Below are 23,040 nucleotides of genomic sequence, written 5' to 3'. Positions count from 1 at the left end.
AAAATAAGTGGTACTAACAAGGATTAGCTGGAAGTACATTTCGCAACTAATTAGATTAATTGGCAAAAGGTCAGCCACATGACTGTCACAGAAATGAAGAAGGGCAGAGGTTCAACGATCCGTGAAAAAGCTGTGTTTAAAAATTGTCGAACAGTTTCAGAATAATGTTCCCCAACATACAGTAAAATTGCAAAGACTTTAAATGTATAATCATCGACAGTACATAATATCACAAGATTCTGAGAATCCGGAGAAATCTCTGTGTGCAAGGGACAAGTCTGAAATACAATATTGGATTGCCCATAATCTTTGGGTCCTCAGACGGCACTGCATTAAAAACAGGCATAGTTCTGTGATGGACATCACTGCATGGGCTCAGGAATACTTCCAAAAATCACTGTCTGTGAACACAGTTCGCCGTACCATCCAAAAATGCAAGGTAAAGCTCTAGCATGCATAGAAGAAGCCATATCTGAACAAGATCTAGAAACGCTGGGCCAAAGTTCATTTAAAATGGTCTGTTGCAAAGGGGAAAACTGTTATGTGATCTGGCTAACTAAAAATTTGAAATTTTTGGCAACCATGGGCCTTGTATCCTCTGGAGCAAAGACAAGAGGGACCTTTCCGGCTTGTTATCAGCACTCAGTTCAAAAGCCTGCATCTCTGATGGTATAGGGGTGCCTTAGTGTGCATGGAATGGGATGCTTGCACATCTGGAAAGGCCATCAATGCTGGGAAGATATTTCAGGTTTTGGAGCACAATATGCTCCCATCCAGCTGGCATCTTTTTCATGGAAGGCCTTGCTCATTTCAGCAGGACAATGCTAAACCGCATACCGCATCCATGACAACAGCATGGCTTTGTAGTAGAAGAGACTGGGTGCCTAACTGGCCTGACTGCAGTTCTTACCTTTAATCACTTGAGAATATTTGGCACATCTTGAAATGAACAATATGACAAAGAAGATCCAAGACTTTTGAGCAGTTAGAATTCTAGATCAGGCAAAAATGGGACAACATTCCTCTCCCAAAACTCCAGCAACTGGTCTTCTCAGTTCCCAAAGGTTTACAGAGTATTGTTAAAAAAAGAGGGGATGCAACTTCATGATAAACATGGCCCTGTCCTAAATTTTTTGAGGCGTGTTGCTGCCATCAATTTCCAAATTCCCTTTTTTTTTTTCCTTAACCACTTCTCGCCCATCATATAGCAATATAATGGCCGCAAAGTGGTTGTTATCCTGACTGGGCATCGTATGATGTCCAGCAGGATGCGCAGATAATGCGCGCCCCTGGGGGGTGCGCAACGCGGCTATCAGGGATGACAGACACAGTCCATCCCCAATCATGGTAAACAGCCAATGAAATTGGCTTGTTTACCACGTGATCGGCCACTTGGACTGATCTTTTGCCCTTCTACTTTACACAGGGGTCTCACATATGTAAGGGGTTTCAGTTAGCATTTCCATTGTCCCGGTGCTCCAGGGCCATCAAAAGTGTAATAGGTCAACATGAAATGATATGTGTGATTTCTGCTCCTGGAATGCCTGGAGGTGCTACTTGGATGTTGGGCCTCTGTGTGTGGCCAGGCTGTGTAAAAGTCTCCCAATTGGTATCGCTATACTCAGGAGGAGGAGTAGCAGAATGTATTTTGGGGTGTAATTTTTGCTATGTACATGCTATGTGTTAGAAATATTGTATCAATTGACACCTTTGTGTAAAAAAAAGATTTTCTTTCTTTTATTTTCTTTCCACGTTTTTCAAAAACTTGTGGAAAAAAATGACACGTTCAAAAGACGCATATTGCCTCACAGAATATATGTTGGAGTGTTTGCTTTCCAAAATGGGGTCATTTTGTGTGTTTTTCCATTGTCCTGCTGCTCAAGAGCCTTCAAAAGTTTGACAGGTCATCATTAAATTATATGTGTAAATTATGCTGTTAGAACACATGGAGGTGCTACTTGGATGTTGGGCCTCTGTATGTGGCCAGACTGTGTAAAAAGAGTACAGGTGGTTGGGTCTATGTAAGAGTCTGGAGGTCAAAATGCCCTCATCCCTGCATTAAACAGTAAGTAAAATGTGTAAAAGTCTCACACATGTGGTATCGCTATACTCAGGAGGAGTAGCAGAATGTATTTTGGGTTGTTATTGCAAGTATGCATATGCTGTGTGTGAGAAATAACTTGTTAATATAACAGTTTTGTAAAAAAAAAAAAAAAAAAATATTTCTTCATTTTCCCAAGAATTGTGGAAAAGAAATTACAACTTAAAAAACTCACCATGCCTCTTACAAAATACCTTGGATTGTCTTCTTTCCAAAAAGGGCTCATTTGGGGGTAATTTGTACTGTCCTGACATTTCAGGGCCACAAGAAATGAGTCAGTACATCAGGTGTGATCAATTTCCAATGATTGGCAGCATAGCTTGTAGACTCTATAACTTTCGCACAGACTAAATAATATACACTAACTTGGGTTATTTTTACCAAACATATGTAGCAGTAGGAAAAATGACTTATTGGCAACATTTTATAATATAAACTAGAAAAAGGTATTTTTTTTTCAAATTGTTCCCTCTTTTTTGCTTATATCACAAAAAAATAAAAAACCCAGTGATGATTAAATACCATTAAAAGAAAGCTCTATTTGTGTGGAAAAAAATTATTCAAATTTTGTTTGGGTACAGTGTAGCATGACCCAATTCTCATTCAAAGTGTGAGAGCACTGAAAGCTGAAAATTGGTCTGGGCAGGAAGGGGGTATAAGGCCCTGTTCACACCTGAGCGTATTTCAGCTCGTAAAATGCTCATATCTGAAGTCTCAAAATGCCCAACAAGCAAAATCACATTCATTTCAATGGCCCCTGTTCACATCTGAGTGTTTTGTCACCAGAAGCAAAATGCCTAAAGCTCAAAAAAGTACATGAGCTTTTTTTTTTTTGGCAGACTACAAGCGTATTTGTTGGATGTCAATGCCTAACCATCACTTCTCTGTCCCTTCACAGGTATGCTGTTGCTTTTCACATCCACCTAAAAAAACTGACTGATTGCTCTCATTGAGGTTGAGGTTTACTAAAGGCAAATATACTGTGCACTGCAAGTGCAGTTGCGCTATATCTGAAGTGGAAGCTCTGAAACAAGGAAAAGCTCTGCGAAGTTCTATCATCATTCATGTGCAGGAAAAAATGCTGTTTGTTTTTACAGTATTTCTCTTGCGTGTTCCCCTCAGACCTAGAGCTTTAGTAAATCAACCCCATTGTGTTTGGTAGGGATCGACCGATATATCGGGGGCCGATATGCACTTTCCCCGATATATCGAAATCGGGCCCCTAAGGTTACCAATATTACCAATATTTCGGGAAAGTGCTTGTACCAGAGTGATGCCTGCAGCTAGAGGTATCACCCCGGTAACGGCGTCCATAGCTGACGGTCGGCTGTCTTGTAATGAGAGATGCCCCCCCCCACTCCCGCCACCTTCCGCGGCTCGCCTGTCTAGGTGACAACATGTCCTCCTTATCAACTGATGGCGTTAGCAGTTGTTAGGGTGCTGGCGGCTGGCCCACATGGTGCCCAAGGTTGTAATGTTGCTCAATGAAAACCTTTGGGTTTGTGTAACTAAAAGGAAGGCTTGATTTACCCGCTGGTTTGTACACAATGTTTCTGCAATTTGGGGCAATTTTTTTACACTTTGTCAATGCACCCCTGAAGAACCAAGAAGACACCCCAGGGTGCCTAGGCACCATGGTTGAAGAAGGCCGGTAAAAAGCTAGACCACCTTTATGGGGGGGGGGGCTTGGGTTGCATAGGCTGAGTTTCTTTCAATAAAGTGGGTTTCTTTGATTATGTGGGCACTTCTGCTCTGCATTTCAGCGATTGCACAAGGTGAAAATTCACAGCAAACGACTTTGCAAAATACCAAACTGATTGCAGGGTGACCTTCCCTATACAGTTTTTTCATCTTTTACCCAGTCTTCTTAATACTCCCACTCTGCTACATGCACTCTCTTTCTCACCTTCTTATACAGTAGTTGTGTCTTCTCACCCTACTCTATCTCACCTTCTTATACAGTAAGTAGTTGTGTCTTCTCACCCTACTCTATCTCACCTTCTTATACAGTAGCTGTGTCTTCTCAACCTACTCTATCTCACCTTCTTATACAGTAGTTGTGTCTTCTCAACCTACTCTATCTCACCTTCTTATACAGTAGTTGTGTCTTCTCACCCTACTCTATCTCACCTTCTTATACAGTAGTTGTGTCTTCTCAACCTACTCTATCTCACCTTCTTATACAGTAGTTGTGTCTTCTCACCCTACTCTATCTCACCTTCTTATACAGTAAGTAGTTGTGTCTTCTCAACCTACTTTATCTCACCTTCTTATACAGTAGTTGTGTCTTCTCAACCTACTCTATCTCACCTTCTTATACAGTAGTTGTGTCTTCTCAACCTACTCTATCTCACCTTCTTATATAGTAGTTGTGTCTTCTCACCCTACTCTATCTCACCTTCTTATACAGTAGTTGTGTCTTCTTACCCTAAACTCCCTTTCCTTAACCCCCCCTTTTCCACCCCACAGCTTATATATATCACCCTCACTTCTGTCCTCTCCTTAGTAATCACCAACTTAGTAATCACCATCACCACCTGCTAATTCTGAATCCACGTGCTAATAAAACTAAGATGCTGAGATATGTCCCTTCATATAAATCACACTCTCATATTATCTCCCTCGCCCTTCTAGAGATGTATCCTCAAACCCTGGGCCTCCATCAATAATTTTTGCCCCATGCACCTATCACCCCATGCCCTCTGGTGGCAGCCGCAATCTACACAACTTAGTTTCCATTCCTCTTCTTCCCCAAAAGCAGCACCCCCTGTCTTGAACAGAGAGAAAACAGGCGCCTCTTGAGTAAAGACTGTAGAAGTTTATTAAACAAAGTTCTTAAAAAAAACGTACATGTAGGTATGTAAAAGCAGACTTAGGGCAGTTGTGGGATTTGCCTGGTGTCCTAGAACTGCATAGGTCCACTGTCTGTGGGTCGGCTCTGCTCGCTGGTCTTTCTGGTCTCCGCTGGCACCCGGTTCCTGTCCGGCAGGAAGTGACGTCTGAAGCAGGGTCCAAGGCCTGGACTGCACTGTGAGAGCCGCAAGGTTCCGTCTGGGATCTTCCGGCGTGCTTACGATGCGTTTGGAGCATGCGCACTGCAATGGAAGCACTTCGGAAGATCCCAGGCGGCAACGTTGCCGCTCTCACAGTGTGGTCCTGCTTCAGATGTCACTTCCTGCCGGACAGGAACCGGATGCCAGCTGAGACCAACAAGACCAGCGAGCACAGCCAACCCACAAACAGTGGCCCCATGCCATTTTAGGACACCAGGCAAACCCACAACTGCCCTAAGTCTGCTTTTACATACCTACATGTAAGTTTTTTAAAGACCAAAAATGTTGAAAAAACAAGATTTTTTACTTTTTGCTATAAAACATATCCAATAAAAAAATGTCATCATCAATTTAGGCCAAACGTATTCTGCTACATGTCTTTTGTAAACAAAATCCTAACAAGTGTTTGTTGATTGGTTTGCGTGAAAGTTATGGCGTTTACAAATGATGGTATACAGTATATACTGGAATTTGTTTTATACTAGTAATGGCAGTGATCAGTGACTTATATTGCGACTGTGATAGTGCAGTGGGCAGTCTTACACTAAATGACACTGATATCACCAGTGACACTAATATGGTGATCAGTGCCAATAATATACACTGTTACTATACTAGTGACACTGGCTGGGAAGGCGTAACATCTAGTGGCAATCAAGGAGTTAACTGTGTGCTTAACAATGTATAATGTGTGCATTATGTGCGGCTTTTACTAATTGATGAGGCTGATTTTTCCAGCCGCATCATTGCTTCGTGTACAGAGCTCTGTGTTGTTAGTAAACACAGGGCTCTGCACTGTGATTCGCTAAGCCGATCAGCAGCATTTAAATCATTGGCTGGGATCTGCCGATCGTCTTGCGCCGCACTAAATCACAGCAGAGATCAGGCGGTGGGTGCCATCTACATTGACCTTGTTTTCTCCTACCTATGCACTTCGTGCAACCTCTCCAACAATCCTTTTCCCTTTCCTGATCACTACCTTTCACTCTCTCGCGGTCTTCCACTTCCACTCCCTCCAACAGCCTAAGGCTTCATGTACACTTGATCGTAATTTACAGCAGTGACCAGTAAAAATACGCGTATTATAAAGCACGGGTGCTATACTGTTGGAGTGCACTAACGATGACTATACTAGGATTATAGCTGCCCAGCAAATACGGTCAGTAGTTGAGAGGACAAGAGTGGGTATAGAGAGAAATAAGGGGTTTGCAAGCAAGTTGCATGGGGCAGTCCTTGAAGTAGTTCTTCTGCCGGCTATACGTTGGGGTCCTTTAAGAGCAATGGTGCACTTAACGAGAGTTCTGATGAACCTGCATGCAGTGAAGAATTTCTATAAGGGTGGTATTGTCTTTACATGAATACTTTGTAGGTGGGGACAAGTACCAGCTAACGGTGTGTCAGAAATAGCGACAGTTCAGTATAGCAGTGGTTTGAAATTGGTAGGGGTGCAGTATAGGTTTGGGATAAATGCGGTATGAACTGGGTGTACTTGGCATCCTGCTCTCAGCAACTCAGACCCTGCTTGCAGTGTAATGCATGGGCTGATAGCCCTCTAGCCAGTCCCCAGGACACAGCTGTAGCACTCACGGTAGAAGGGGCCTCCTCAATCTCTCCTCGAAGCTTCCGATGAACAGGGGTGTGAGCTGGTGGTGGATAGAAGCTTCAGAGTCTCTGCGTCTGGGTTGCATGTGATGTGTGGCCGACAATGCACTTTAACCACCAGTGCCTTTAACCTGAAATAGCAGGATCAGGTTCCTTCTTGCTTCAGTCCTTAAGGTGAGAAGGAGCGAGCTGGAAGAGGTCCACACTCCTCCGGATCCTGGGCGCAAAAGCCCCAAACTTTCCCAGGCAGTACAGTTAACCCCAAATATGCAGCCTCAGTTTTAAGGGGTTGTACTGGGGTGATGCCTGCAGCTAGAGGCATTACCCTGGTGCCATTTTTTACAGCAGACTGTCGGCTTTCTTCTAATAACCGGTGCCACTCAGTTGTTAATACAAAGAGTGGGACGGGAAGTCTTCCCCCTCCCTCCGTCTACTGCGGCTAGTCTGGGTCTCCCGTCCTACTGGGAGACCCACGCGACCAGCTGGCACGTCCGCCGGCTGGCCAAAGACCCAAACAAAGCCAGATTCAGCTTTGATAGGGTCTCCAATGTAGAAACCCGGAAGCAATGTCATGACATCACTTACATTTACTGAAGCCTTAAAGGCACCAGATTTTACAAAAAAAGACAGCATTCAAAACTGTCAAGCTTGTTCACATTCCTTGTGACAGCATTAAAAGTGATAAAAAAAAAAAAGTTTAAAAGGACAGCTTAAAAAAAATAAATAAATAAATAAAAAAAAATATTGTGTATTTCTTCCGACAAAAATTGCTTTGAAACACTGCTGCTCAAATACTGTGCGTCTCTGCTTAAAAAAAAAAATATATATATATATATATATATATATATATATATATATATATATATATATACAGTGGGTACGGAAAGTATTCAGACCCCCTTAAATTTTTCACTCTTTGTTATATTGCAGCCATTTGCTAAAATCATTTAAGTTCATTCTTCTTCCTCATGAATGTACACATAGCACCCCATACTGACAGAAAAACACAGAATTGTTGACATTGTTGCAGATTTATTAAAAAAGAAAAACTGAAATATCACATGGTCCTAAGTATTCAGACCCTTTGCTGTGACACTCATATATTTAACTCAGGTGCTTTCCATTTCTTCTGATCATCCTTGAGATGGTTCTACACCTTCATTTGAGTCCAGCTGTGTTTGATTAAACTGATTGGACTTGATTAGGAAAGCCACACACCTGTCTATATAAGACCTTCCAGATCACAATGCATGTCAGAGCAAATGAGAATCATGAGGTCAAAAGGAACTGCCTGAAGAGCTCAGAGACAGAATTGTGGCAAGGCACAGATCTGGCCAAGGTTACAAAAAGATTTCTGCTGCACTTAAGGTTCCTAAGAGCACAGTGGCCTCCATAATCCTCAAATGGAAGACGTTTGGGACGACCAGAACCCTTCCTAGAGCTGGCCGTCCGGCCAAACTGAGCTATCGGGGGAGAAGAGCCTTGGTGAGAGAGGTAAAGAAGAACCCAAAGATCACTGTGGCTGAGCTCCAGAGATGCAGTCAGGAGATGGGAGAAAGTTGTAGAAAGTCAACCATCACTGCAGCCCTCCACCAGTCGGGGCTTTATGGCAGAGTGGCCCGACGGAAGCCTCTCCTCAGTGTAAGACACATGAAAGCCTGCATGGAGTTTGCTAAAAAACACCTGAAGGACTCCAAGATGGTGAGAAATAAGATTCTCTGGTCTGATGAGACCAAAATAGAACTTTTTGGCCTTAATTCTAAGCGGTATGTGTGGAGAAAACCAGGCACTGCTCATCACCTGTCCAATACAGTCCCAACAGTGAAGCATGGTGGTGGCAGCATCATGCTGTGGGGGTGTTTTTCAGCTGCAGGGACAGGACGACTGGTTGCAATCGAGGGAAAGATGAATGCGGCCAAGTACAGGGATATCCTGGACAAAAACCTTCTCCAGAGTGCTCTGGACCTCAGACTGGGCCGAAGGTTTACCTTCCAACAAGACAATGACCCTAAACACACAGCTAAAATAACGAAGGAGTGGCTTCACAACAACTCCGTGACTGTTCTTGAATGGCCCAGCCAGAGCCCTGACCTAAACCCAATTGAGCATCTCTGGAGAGACCTAAAAATGGCTGTCCACCAACATTTACCATCCAACCTGACAGAACTGGAGAGGATCTGCAAGGAGGAATGGCAGAGGATCCCCAAATCCAGGTGTGAAAGACTTGTTGCATCTTTCCCAAAAAGACTCCTGGCTGTATTAGATCAAAAGGGGGCTTCTACTAAATACTGAGCAAAGGGTCTGAATACTTAGGACCATGTGATATTTCAGTTTTTCTTTTTTAATAAATCTGCAACAATGTCAACAATTCTGTGTTTTTCTGTCAGTATGGGGTGCTATGTGTACATTCATGAGGAAGAAGAATGAACTTAAATGATTTTAGCAAATGGCTGTGATATAACAAAGAGTGAAAAATTTAGGGGGTCTGAATACTTTCCGTACCCACTGTATATGAAAAAAATATATACATATTTATATATATATATATCTTCCCTTCTCTGTTGGGGTCCCCCAAGGCTCTGTTCTTGGACCCCTCCTATTTTCAATCTACACCTCCTCTCTGGGTCAGTTGATGCCTCCCACAGCTTCCAATACCATCTCTACGCTGACGATACCCAAATATATTTATCCACCCCTCAAGCTCTCTCCCTCAGTCTCCTCACGTATCACTAATTTACTATCAGATATATCAGTCTGGATGTCACACCACTTCCTCAAACTCAATCCATCCAAAACCGAGCTTATAATTTTTCCTCCTGCCCCTTCCCCTGATCTCTCTGTCAATATCGATGGCATTACTATCAGCCCATCCCCACATGTCTAGGTCTTAGGTGTTGTCCCGGACTCTGAACTCTACTTCAAACCCCACATCATATTGCTGTCCAAATCTTGCCGCCTCAGCCTCCGCAACATCTCCAAAATACGCCCCTTTCTAACCAAAGACACAACAAAGCTCCTAGTTCACTCCCTGGTCATCTCGCGCCTCGACTACATAGTTGCCAACATTTGAAAAAAATTTCCAGGGACACTTTGCAGCGCAGCTATCAATTACTTACCACACCCACTTCCCTGAAGCCCCGCCCACCCCGCATAATTAATCTCCGCCTACTTATCAGATTATAGGGTCTACTTCATAAAGAGAAAATTACAGGAAATTGAAAAGGGAATTGAAAACTTGAGGCCAAAGTAGCAGAGTAGGAATAATTCTCCCATTCAGCTGCACTACTTCTGCCTAAAGTTTAAAATTCTCATGATTATACTATCTGGTATAATAAGGTTTTATCGTACTTATTTACACCTTGCACTTTATTTATATTTACATATTTCATTTTTTGTATGCTCACACCTGAGCACATTCCACAATTTATTCACCTGTCTTTGAATTCAGCCCTCTGTAGGGTGATAATTTTCATTTACATAAAACAATGTGGCATCCTTTCCTTCCTAACACATTACCCAGTCCATACCAGTATAGATCCTAACACATTACCCAGTCCATACCAGTGTAGATCCTAACACATTACCCAGTCCATACCAGTATAGATCCTAACACATTACCCAGTCCATACCAGTATAGATCCTAACACATTACCCAGTCCATACCAGTATAGTTCCTAACACATTACCCAGGCCATACCAGTATAGATCCTAACACATTACCCAGTCCATACCAGTGTAGATCCTAACACATTACCCAGTCCATAACAGTATCGATCCTAACACATTGCCCAGTCCATACCAGTATAGATCCTAACACATTACCCAGTCCATACCAGTATAGATCCTAACACATTACCCAGTCCATACCAGTATAGATTCTAACACATTACCCAGTCCATACCAGTATAGATCCTAACACATTACCCAGTCCATACCAGTATAGATCCTAACACATTACCCAGTCCATACCAGTATAGATCCTAACACATTACCCAGTCCATACCAGTATAGATCCTAACACATTACCCAGTCCATACCAGTATAGATCCTAACGCATTACCCAGTCCATACCAGTATAGATCCTAACACATTACCCAGTCCATACCAGTATAGATCCTAACACATTACCCAGTCCATACCAGTATAGATCCTAACACATTACCCAGTCCATACCATCCTACACATTACCCAGTCCATACCAGTATAGATCCTAACACATTACCCAGTCCATACCAGTATAGATCCTAACACATTATCCAGTCCATATCATCCTAACACATTACCGAGTCAATACCAGTATAGATCCTAACACATTACCTAGTTCACACCAGTATAGATCCTAACACATTACCCAGTCCAAACCATCCTAACACATTACAGAGTCCATACCAGTATAGATCCTAACACATACCAAGTCCATACCAGTATAGATATCCAGCATGAGATTTTTCCCATTGAGGATTGAGGTCTGTTTTCATTTTTTTGAGCAATATAGATATATATATATATATATATATATATATATATATATATATATATATATATATATATATATGCACACACATACACGGATATGTACACAAATTTATCTAGAGCTAGAAAACTATATATATGTATCAATTAACAGGTGTAAAAATTATATCTATAAAGAAACATTATTAATAGTAGTAATTAATGGAGTGTGAGGCCTCCAGCTTGTCGGATGGTGCTCTGCCTCCCCCTGCTGGCGGATTTTGGAAAGTGCACCATGCTGACAGCCTGCCTCCGGTGACACGTTAAATTTGCGACAGACGGGAAGAGTGAGCTGGCACAGAGAGAGAGACAACCTGCTGCCGGAACTACAACACCTAGCTGGGGTGAGAGCGACACTGTGTGGCACAAAATAAAATAAAATAAATTAATTTTTTTTTTTTAAATGATTTACATTGTCCCTGATTAACAGGGACAATGTAAATTACCCGGGACAGGCTCCTATTTGCCGGGATTGTCCCGGGAAAAACGGGACAGTTGGCAGGTATGCAACTACTGCAATTCCCTTCTCATTGGCATACCTCTACACAGGTTATCCCCCCTTCAATCCATCATGAATGCTGCCTCCAGACTCATCCACCTCACCAATCGCTCAGTGTCCGCTGCTCCTCTCTGTCAAGCCCTCCACTGGCTTCCGCTCACCCAACGAATTAAATTCAAAATACTAATAACATCTTGCAAAGCAATCCACAGCTTAGCCCCCAGCTATATCACTAACCTAGTCTCAAAATACCAACCTAATCGCTCTCTTCTTTCCTCTCAAAACCTCCTGCTCTCTACCTCCCTCGTCACCCCCTCCCATGCTCACCTCCAGGACTTTTCCAGAGCCTCTCCAATCCTATGGAACTCCTTAACCTTATCTGTCTGATTATTTAGGCGATCTCTGGAAACCCTCCTCTTCAGAGAAGCCTATCCTACCCACACCTAACAAATGTACCTCCATTTTCTCCATCAGCCCATCCCCCACGGTTATTGCCTTTTGTTTCACTTGACCCTCCCTTCTAGATTGTATGCTCTAACGAGCAGGGCCCTCTAATTCCTCCTGTATTGAATTGTATTGTAACTGTATTGTCTTCCCTCACATTGTAAAGCGCTGCGCAAACTGTTGGCGCTATATAAATCCTGTATTATAATAATAATAATAATACATATAAATAATGTTTGGAGGTTCTAATTAATTTTCTAGCAAAAAATACTGATTTTAACTTGTAAGCAACAAATGTCAGAAAAAGACTTAGTCCCCTTTCACGCGGGCTTTCCGATCCAGTCCGCCTGACAGTTTTTGAGGCGGACCTGATCAAATGCTCCATGTACCTCTATGGAGCAGCAGATGTCAGTGGTGACATGTCCGCTGACACCCGCTGCTATCCGATCCTTTCTGATCCTATCCTTTCTGATCCGATCCTCCAGACAGAGGGAAAATAGGGTTTCCATCCGTCTGGATTTCACGGACAGGATCGGATCGGATAGCAGTGGGTGTCAGCGGACATGTCTCCTCTGACACCCGCTGCCCCATAGGGGTACATAGAGCATTTGATCAGGTCCGCCTCAAAAACTGTCAGGCGGACTGGATCGGAAAGCCCGCGTGAAAGGGGACTAAGTCTTTTTCTGACATTTGTTGCTTACAAGTTAAAATCAGTATTTTTTGCTAGAAAATTAATTAGAACCTCCAAACATTATTTATATGCTATTTATATTGCTATCCAATCCAATCCTGTTCATGAAATTCAAACGGATGGAAACCCTTTTTTCATCCATCTGGAGGATCGGATCGGATAGGATCGGATGAAAACTGACAGGCAGACCGTTTTCATCCGATCTCCCCATAGAGGAGAGCGGGGATCTGACAGCTCAGTCTCTGCAAAGTAAGCAGAGATAAAGCTGTCATCTGCCTGCTCAGCGGGGCTCAGGGGATCGATCCCCCGCTGAGAAAAACAGTCCGCCAAGCACACCGCTTGTGTGAAAGGACCCTTAGGCATAAAGGGGTTAAAATCCTCCCTCACTCCTCTTGGTGTTGTAGTGTATTATGTATTAACACAGACCAGGCTGTACAGGTTGCTTCTTTATTCACTGAACATCACCCATGCAACTAACTTCAGCCACACCCAGCTCCCAGACATATACATAATTGTAACATTTTGCAGACAGCAACTTAACCCGTTGCTTACCATACTACATTCCCTCCTCTCTTTGAATAAAACATAACATGCACAACGTATTAATAAGATTAACAAAATGCATGGATGAACAACTAGAAATTTAAACTATAAACTCCTGACTGTACACATAGTCCTTAAGGTAGGCCGGTGGATTCGTTGCTCGTTTTTCTCTTGGCCATTCCGATGTGGATGGTTGTGGATTGAAGTCTGGATCACTGGCAGTATCATCACTACTCTTTGTCTGTTCGCCGTCGTCCGATACTTGACCTTCTGACTCAATAAATTTCTTCACAAATGAGGAATTACGCACTTTTGTGTGTTCATCTAAATCCTCTAAAACCACTTGAGTAGTGTACCTCTTTTCTCCTTTACAACATAAGGCTCAGGTTCAAAGGACGGAGCCAGTTTGTTAAACCGATCATTTTGAAGCAACACCTTATCACCCTGTTGAAGGCCACTAGGTTGACAATGGAGGCGGTGGTTTGCATACTGTTCAGCCCGGGTTCTTCCTTTCCTCATCAATATGCCGAAAAGGTTTCTGACTCGTAGGAGGACCTCCAATGTCTGGCAATTTTGTCCTGAATTTGCGACCACAAAGAAGTTCCGCAGGACTAACTCCCGTGACAGTATGCGGAGTTGTGCGATAAGCCAAAAGAAAACGCCACAGTTCCTTTTTCCAGTCTCTTCTCTCTAAATGAGCAATCCGCAAAGCTTTCAGCAAGGTTCGATTCTGGCGTTCCACTTCCCCGTTAGCCTCTGGCCAGTATGGAGTTGTACGATGATGTTCAATAGCATTTGATTTCAGATAGTCCTGAAATTCCTGAGAAGTAAATTGGGCACCATTATCACTCACAATCCGTTTAGGCAACCCACGAGACGCAAAAATGCTCTCCAACCCCTCAATTGCAGTTGATGATGTAGCTTTAGTGAGAACTACCACCTCTTGCCACCTTGAATAATAGTCCACAACAACTAAAAGATGGTGTCCAGATGGAATGTCACACAGATCAATGGCTAAATCTTCCCATGGTCCCTCAGGTAGAACAGTGTGAGTTACTGGTTCTGGTTTAGGTTTGCTGCCCACCAACTGACATGCTCGACATGAAGAAACCAAACGTTCCACATCCTTGTCAATTCCTGGCCACCAGACTTTCTCACGTAATCTTTGTTTGGTGCGTACTCCAAGTCTATTGGGATCTGAAGTTCTGCAGCAATCTCTCCAAGGGGCTATATGTGTCAACATGCTTTGCAGCGGTCCCCTGTCCTCCTCCTGCTGCTGATTGGCTGACTAGGGGCCACCAGAGAAAGAGAGAGAGCAGGAGGGGGGAAAGGGGCTTAAGGAGACAGCTGCCGGCTACACACACGTTGAATACTGACCAGGAACCCAAAATTTCTTTATTTCTTTTTTACTCATCTATATGCATGTGTCTACAGGCACATTGAATGCAATGGGCTGAATTTAGACCAGTTAAAAAAAAAAAAAAATGCCTGTAGTGTGCAAGATGCCTAAAACCATCTGCATAGTATTATCTCCCATTAGGGAAAGTACTTCATGTCTACAAGATATACCACCACTGTAATCTGACCGGTCATATGCCCTTACATTGATAGTTACTCAAACTTATGGTTCAACTCAGATCCTCTCGTTTTATTTGAAGTCTTCACACGTTACGCACGGTCCACAACCTGCTTCTTCAGGAGATTGGGTAGGAGGGTACAGTATGCAGAGTGTACCCATTTGGTATAGAATAAACAATGAGCATAACATATCACAAAATCATAAAGAAAAGAAAAAAGTTATATAGTATAGAGCAGTGGTCTCCAAACTACAGCCTAGGGGCTGAAAGTGGCCCTTTACTTGCCTTTGTCCGACGCTTGGAGAACTTATTCCTCCAACTGACAAAAACAATGGGGCAATCATTTCTGCACTGATGCCACAAATGGGGCACTATTCCTCCCACTGATACCAACAATGGCACAAATGGGGCACTATTCCTCCCACTGACACCAACAATGGGACTCTATTCTTCCCACTGACCCCAACGATGGGACTCTATTCTTCCCACTGACCCCAACGATGGGACTCTATTCTTCCCACTGACACCAACGATGGGACTCTATTCCTCCCACTGACACCAACGATGGGGCACTATTCCTCCCACCGGCACAAACTATGGGGTAGTCTGAAGCACAGTAAAATGGCACTTTGTTTAGAAAGTTTGGAGTCCCCTGGTCTAGAGTATACATATAGCCTAATAATGACAGGTTCCCAGGGGGCCCTTACTAAAATCTGACCCAGGGACTGACACTGAGCATGGGCCATGCCCTCAGGATGATCAGAAATCTAATATTTATAATTAGTAATTGTCTTGTTTTTCGATTGCTTTATCAGCATTATCTCAGTTAGGGCTCAACAATACTATGGCCCCATTCACTCGAATGGGTTGCGTTCAGCAGGGGGTGCAATTCCCGCCACACCGGTGGAAGCACAGCATCACAGCTGCGGCATGCATACACAATGGCCCCTGACTCTGCAGCTAATAAGGGTAGTGCGCCTCAACCACAAGGTTTTACCCCCCCCCCCCCACCATACCTCAAGTGTGAATGAGCCCTACAAAGTATATTAGGCAGAAACGCTTTTCCCATATGAGATGGAGATGGGAACGGGTAAAACCTCTTGTAGGCTTTGCTTTTTTGACATCTGTGTCCCATTGGATATGTCCCCCTGTATATCCTGTCCTATAGACACAATGGGAAGGGCGAGGAAGTCCTTCCAAAATTGGGGAATTCCCCTCTTAGTTGTCACTGGAACAAAGTTCCCCATTTCCCCTCTATTCCTGTTCTGGTGACAACTCATAATTTCAGTGGTCACCAGAATAAATATAGAGGGCAAAACTCAAATCAATAAAAACAGAGGTTCTAACTCCTCCCCCCTCCTTTATCTAAAACTAGAGGAAACCAGTTTGATTTTAACCACTTGCTGCCCGCCCAAGGTATATTTACAGCAGGATGGCAGCAGCTGCAGGCTGGTCGACGTACCTGTACGTCCCGACCTTCCATTTCGGGGTCGGGGAGCGCGCCCCTGCTGGCCCATGCTATGATTGGACACAGTACGAGTTTGACAGCAGACTTCAGCCAATGCTTTCAGCTGAAACCTGCTGATCGGCAGTGTCCAATCACATACAGATTTCTGTGTCTTTACAAACCCATAGAACTCGATCTGGCTGTTCCTGCTCCCGGAAAAGCAGGGAGAAAAAAACAGCCAGATCTGTTAGTAAGTGCCGGTTCACACATATGCAATGCGGGAACCCTGCAAATCCACTACGGGTTCCCACATCGCATTCGTCTCTCAGGCAGTTCACACTGCCACATGTGAATCGCTGGGGGTGTCAATACAAGGTTAACGACCCCCCAGATTAGTTTGCATATTGCAGTGCCAACTGGCAGTTCGGACATGAATCGGAGGATCGCATAGGTGTGATCAGCCATGCAATCTGATTCTGGTGCAGACCAAAAAAAGGGTCCTGTGCGACTTTGGTCCGAATGCGATGCAATTTCAGCCATACAATCTGTATGGCTGAATTTGCAACGCACAGACATCGCATGTAATTTGCAGAGCAGTGCGCTCCGAATCACATGCGATGTCTGTCATCACACATGTGTGAACCGGCACTTAAGGCAGCACACTTTACAACACACACATAGTTAACCCCTTGATTGCCCCTAGATGTTAACCCCTTCCCAGCCAGTGTCATTAGTACAGTGTACAGTATTATCACTCATCACTGTATTAGTGCCACTAGAAACATCACTCCCAGCCAACGTCAGTTAGCACTAGATTGCCCGCTGCGCGATCACAGCCACACTACAAGTTGCTGCTGATCGCCATTACAGTATAGCGTCTATAGCTGCACATATTCCAGTATCCACTTCAGGCCCGGAAGGTTCCCCCCCCCCCCTTAATAACCAGGCCATTTTATTGCGATTCGGCACTGCGTTACTTTAACTGACAATTGCGCAGTCGTGCAACGCTGTACCCAAATAAAATTGATGTTCCCTTTTCCCACAAATTAAGCTTTCTTTTGGTGGTATTTGGTCACCTCTGCGGTTTTTATTGTTTTGCGCTATAAACAAAAAACACAGTTTAAAAAAAAAAAAAAAAACAATATTTTTTACTTTCTGCTATAAAACATATCCAATAAAAAAATAAAAAAAAATTAATTTCTTCATCAATTTAGGCCAACAAATATCCTGCTACATGTTTTTGATTAAAAAAAAAAAAATTCCAATAAGCATATAAAAGTTTTAGCGTCTACAAAGTGGACTTTTTATTTATTTTGTTTACTAATAATGGTGGCGATCAGCGATTTTTAGCGGGACTGCGACACAGCGGCCGACAAATTTGACACATTTCGGGGGGCCAGTGACACCAATACAGTGATCAGTGCTTACACAATGCACTGTCACTGTACTAATGACACTGGATGGGAAGGGGGTTAACATCAGGGGTGATCAAAAGGGTTAAATGTGTTTCTAGGGAGTGCTTTCTCACTGTGTGGGGGGAGGTGCTCTGACTGGGGCAAGGCAGAGATCCTGGTTCCTGCTTAGCAGAAACACAAGATCTCCATCTTCCCCTCTCACAGAATGGCGATCTGCCCCGTTATGTCAGCCTCAGGAACAATGGCGGGGTGCCGGCTGACATCGGGTCCGCTGGACCCACTGATTGGCTCCCCCTCTGTCCAATCCGATCACGCCTTTTTTTTTCAAAATTGATGGTCTTTTTTTGTTTGTAGCGCAAAAAATAAAAACTGCAGAGGTGATCAAATGAGTGCAATAACAAAAAATATATAACTTTTTACCAAACCGTACTCATTAACCACTTAAGGACCGCCCGCCACAGTTGCAGGCAGCTCCTCTTGCGCGAACCGACGTAGGACTACATCGGTCTTGCGCCTGCTGCTAGGGGGCGAGCGCATGCCGCTTCCGCACCCACTGGGCAGCGGAGATGCCGATACATGGGTCAGGTGTCTCCGATTGCGGCCCGACACCCGCGATCGATCCCTGCTGAGAGAGAAGAATGATCAGCAGTTGTAAACACAGCTGACCGTTCTTCTCCCTGGAATGATCACAGAGCGCCTGTGATCCTTCTATGTAGGAACACAGGTCTCTATGGTCATTCCATAAGCCCTGCCCCCTTACAGTTAGAAACACTCCCCTAAGCTTACATTTAACCCCTTGATCACCCATAATGTTAGCCCCTTCTCTGCCAGTGTCATTATTACAGTAGCAGTGGATATTTTTAGCACTGATTACTGTAGTAATGTCACTGGTACCCCCAAAAGTGTAAAAAATGTCAGTTATGTTCGCTGCAAATGTTGCAGTCCCGCAAAAAATGCAGATCGCCGCCATTACTAATAAAAAATAAATAAATAAAAATGACATAAATCTTTCCCCTAGCTTGTAGATGCGATAACTTTTGCGCAAACAAATCAAAATTTGCCTATTTTCGATTTTTTGTTTACCAAAAATATGTAGCAGAAAATCAATTGGCCTAAAATAATGCTACACTATTTCTGTTATTGATATGTATATTTCTACAAATTATTTGTTCAAATGTTACCTGTTTTTATTACCTCAATAAAGCACTTTTTTGTGGAAAAAAAAATTATGAAAAAAAATTAGATTTTTATTTATTTTTTATTTTTTGGGGAATGTTCTATAGCAGAATGTGAAAAATATAGTTTTTTTTTTTTTTTCAGAATTGTCGCTCTTTTTTTGTTTATAGCGAAAAAAAAAAAAAATCGCACAGGTGATCAAATACCACCACAAGAAAGCTTTATTTGTGGGAAAAAAAGGACATTGATTTTATTTGGGTACAGCGTCGCACCACTTCGCAATTGTCTGTTAAAGTAACACAGTGCCGTATCACAAAAAATGACCTGGTTATTAACTACCTCCCACCCGGGCCATTGTAAATATACGGCCGGGTGGGAGTCTCCTCCTTCTGATCGGACGTTCCGGAACGTCCTTCAGAAGGAGAGAGATCGCGCCGCCGCGGGCACGCGCAGCGGCACGATCTCGATGTGCCTGTGTCCCTCAGACACAGAGCAACATCATTCGGCAGGAGGGCCCTGTGATTGGCCCTCCTGATCACATGACGGCTGGGTCCAATCACAGCAGTCATGTAATGTAAATAGATGTAATGTAAATGACAGATCCTGTCAGTGAGGAGAAGAGGGATGATCGGTGCTGCTGCTGGGGTGATCAGTGAGTATTTCTAATTACTCACTGATCACAGGGGGGGGTCTGTGCTGGTAATCAGAACATTGATTACCAGTGCAGCCCGGGGGGGGGTGCCACTAAGCCACCAGGGATGCCCACCCATGACCACCAGGGATGCCCACCATGGCCACCAGGGATGGCAAGCAGGGCTCAGAGAGCCCCCAAGTGCCCTCCCTATCAGTGTTGCCCACCAATGCCATCTATCAGTGCTACCCACCAGTGCCGTTATTGCCATCTATCAGTGCCGCCCACCAGTGCCCATTATTGCCCACCAGTGCTGCCTATCAGTGCCCATCAGTGCCGAACAGTGCCCCCCATCAGTGCCGATCAGTGCCGATCATTGCCGCCCAACAGTGCCACCTATCAGTGCCCATCAGTGCCGCCAATCAGTGCCCATCAGTGCTGCCTATCAGTGCCCATCAGAGCTGCCTATCAGTGCCCACCAATGCTGCATATCAGTGCTATCTATCAGTGCCACATATCAGTGCCCATCAGTGCCCATCAGTGCCGCCTATCAGTGCCCATCAGCGCTGCCTATCAGTGCCCACCAATGCTGCATATCAGTGCTATCTATCAGTGCCCATCAGTGCTGCATATCAGTGCTACCTATCAGTGCCCATCAGTGCTGCATATCAGTGCCACCCCATCAGTGCCACCCCATCAGTGCCACCCCATCAGTGTCTCCTCATCAGTGCCTGTCAGTGCAGCATCATCAGTGCTCATCAGTGCAGGAAAAAAACATATCTATTTACAAAATTTTATAACCTAAACAAAAAAACTTTTTTTTTTTTTTCAAACTTTTCAGTATTTTTTTATTTGTGCACCAAAAAAGAAAAAACCTTGCGGTGATCAAATACCACTAAAAGAAAGCTCTATTTGTGGGGAAAAAATGACACAAATTTGGTTTAGGTACAGTGTTGCATGACCGCGCAATTGTCATTCAAATTGCAACAGCGCTAAAAGCTGAAAATTGGTCTGGGAAGGAAGGGGGTTTAAGTGCCCAGTATTGAGGTGGTTAAGGGGGGAAACCTTCCAGAGCTGAATTAAACACAATTTCATATATTTGTGTAGAGGAACAATGACCTCCTTTCCTAATGATATGTAAAGCAGGAGAGGTGAATGGAGATGATTACTGACGTATGAGGAGTTCACAGGAGGAAAATACATCAGGTATGTTTGCATATCTTCACCTGAGCTTGCCCTGGCAGAGGAGAATGAGGAAGGAGGAAGTCCCCGCCCCCTTCTCAGGTGTATATAGACAGGTGAGCGATGAGGAGCTGGGACAGGTGTGAGGAGTTGTGTACCTGGTGAGATGGAGATGAGAAGTCTGCTGGCCCTGTGCCTTCTGTGTGTCCTCCCTGCAGGCAATGCTGAGCCGTAAGTAACGACTTATGGGAAGTTTTATACGACTTCTGTTTGTAGCTCCTGTGTACCTGTTGGCTTTTTCATGGCTATGCATGTGTGTTTATATTATTGTGGCACATGTCCATTTTAAAAAAAATAAATAAATAAAATAAGAACGTATTATTTTTATTAACAATAACATTTTATAAAAAATATCAAAACCTTATTCTAATAGAATATTTTTAAATATAATTCATAGGAGTTTAATTATTATTATTATTATTATTATTATTATTATTATTATTATTAAATATCTTAACATTATTAGAATTTTAAAATGTATATTATTCATAGGAGATTATTATCAGAAATATTATAAATTATCTTAACCTTATTCTAATAGAATATTTTAAAATATATATTATTCATAGGAGTTTATTATTATTATTATTATTATTATTATTATTATTATTATTAATATTATTTTAATATAATTTTAAAATATATATTATTCATTGGAGATTATTATCAGAAATATTATAAATGATCTTAACCTTTATTCTAATAGAATATTTTAAAATATATATTATTCATAGGAGTTTATAATAATAATAATAATAATAATAGTATTATTATCTTAACAGTTTAATATAATTTTAAAATATATATTATTCATTGGAGATTATCAGACATATTATAAATGATCTTAACCTTTATTCTAATAGAATATTTTAAAATGTATAATATTCATAGTTATAATAATAAACTATGAATATTATATATTTTAAAATATTCTATTAGAATAAAGGTTAAGATCATTTATAATATGTCTGATAATAATCTCCTATGAATAATATATATTTTAAAATTATATTATAATAATATTATTATTAACTTAACATTATTTTAATATAATTTTAAAATATATATTATTCATAGGATCGTAGTAGTAGTAGTAGTAGTAGTAGTATAAAATTATCTTAACATTATTCTAATATAAAATGTTAAAATATCGAAATAAAAAACTATTCTAATAGAATATTTTTATATTAATGATGTTATTAATTAATATTACTCTTAGAATAGTTTTGATGTTCTATATAGAAATAAAAAAAAAAATATTGCAATAATATATTGTAAATATGTTTATTACATTATAACATGTGGAATAGACTCCCTCCAGAGATGGTTCTGGCCAGCTCAGTAGATTGCTTTAAAAACCAAAGCCTGAATTCTTTCCTCGGTGTACTGAATATAACTGGGTACTAATATTTATCGGTAAAGTTGATCCAGGGAATATCCGATTGCCTCTCTGGGGGATCAGGGAGGATTTATTTTTTTTCCCTGCTGGAGCAAGATGGATCCTGCTTTGCTGGGTTTTTTTGTCTTCTCTGGATCAACTGCTGGTGTAGGATTTATTGGTTGTGTTTTTTTTTTTTTGTTTTGTTTTTTTTTTGAGCCAGATGGACTTGTGTATATTTTTTTTTTTTTTTTTCCAACCTGACTAACTATGTTATATTATATGAATATAATTATTAAAAGAGGGGGGGGGGCAATAAAATGGAGAAGGAAATAGATATTATCTATCTCTCTATCATTTGAGATGTTAAATTAGCCTAGCAATGAGTGGAATGTCTGCTTCCTGTGTGTTGCTGTAGTAGGTGAACATTACACTCCGTCACAATCCGCTCCCGATCATTTCAATGTGTGGCGTTTGGCAGCAGTACTGCCTGCCATCTGTCTAACACCACCTGCAGATGTGCGCTTTTGTTTTTTGACCGGCTGGCTTTAATATTGGGAGAAAAGCGTAAAGTGTCCCTTTTCTAATCGCAACCAAATCCTAGCTGATGCTACTCTGGTTCAGGCTTAAATGTAAATATAGGCCTCTGGTTGCTATGGGTAACCAGCAACCATTCTTCTACTTCTAAATAAGCATAGGAGTAGTGGTCAGTACACTTAAGGCAAATTT

General features: G+C 42.3%; 1 protein-coding gene across 1 annotated transcript in view; it reads left to right on the top strand.

The window, feature by feature from the left end:
* Positions 1-20,950: 20,950 nt before the first annotated feature.
* LOC309564193 (alpha-2-macroglobulin-like) overlaps positions 20,951-23,040 on the top strand; it is a 125,865-nt gene continuing 123,775 nt past the window's right edge. Inside the window, exon 1 of the mRNA XM_082268824.1 lies at positions 20,951-21,104. Within this exon, the coding sequence (XP_082124950.1) occupies positions 21,040-21,104 (65 nt within the window). The 5' untranslated portion in view covers positions 20,951-21,039. The remainder of the gene's footprint in view (positions 21,105-23,040) is intronic.

This window comes from Pelophylax lessonae, assembly GCF_965119305.1.
Source record: "Pelophylax lessonae genome assembly, chromosome: 9".
NCBI lineage: Eukaryota > Metazoa > Chordata > Amphibia > Anura > Ranidae > Pelophylax > Pelophylax lessonae.
Note: the sequence above shows the minus strand (reverse complement) of the source record. Positions and strands in the feature narration are given on the sequence as shown.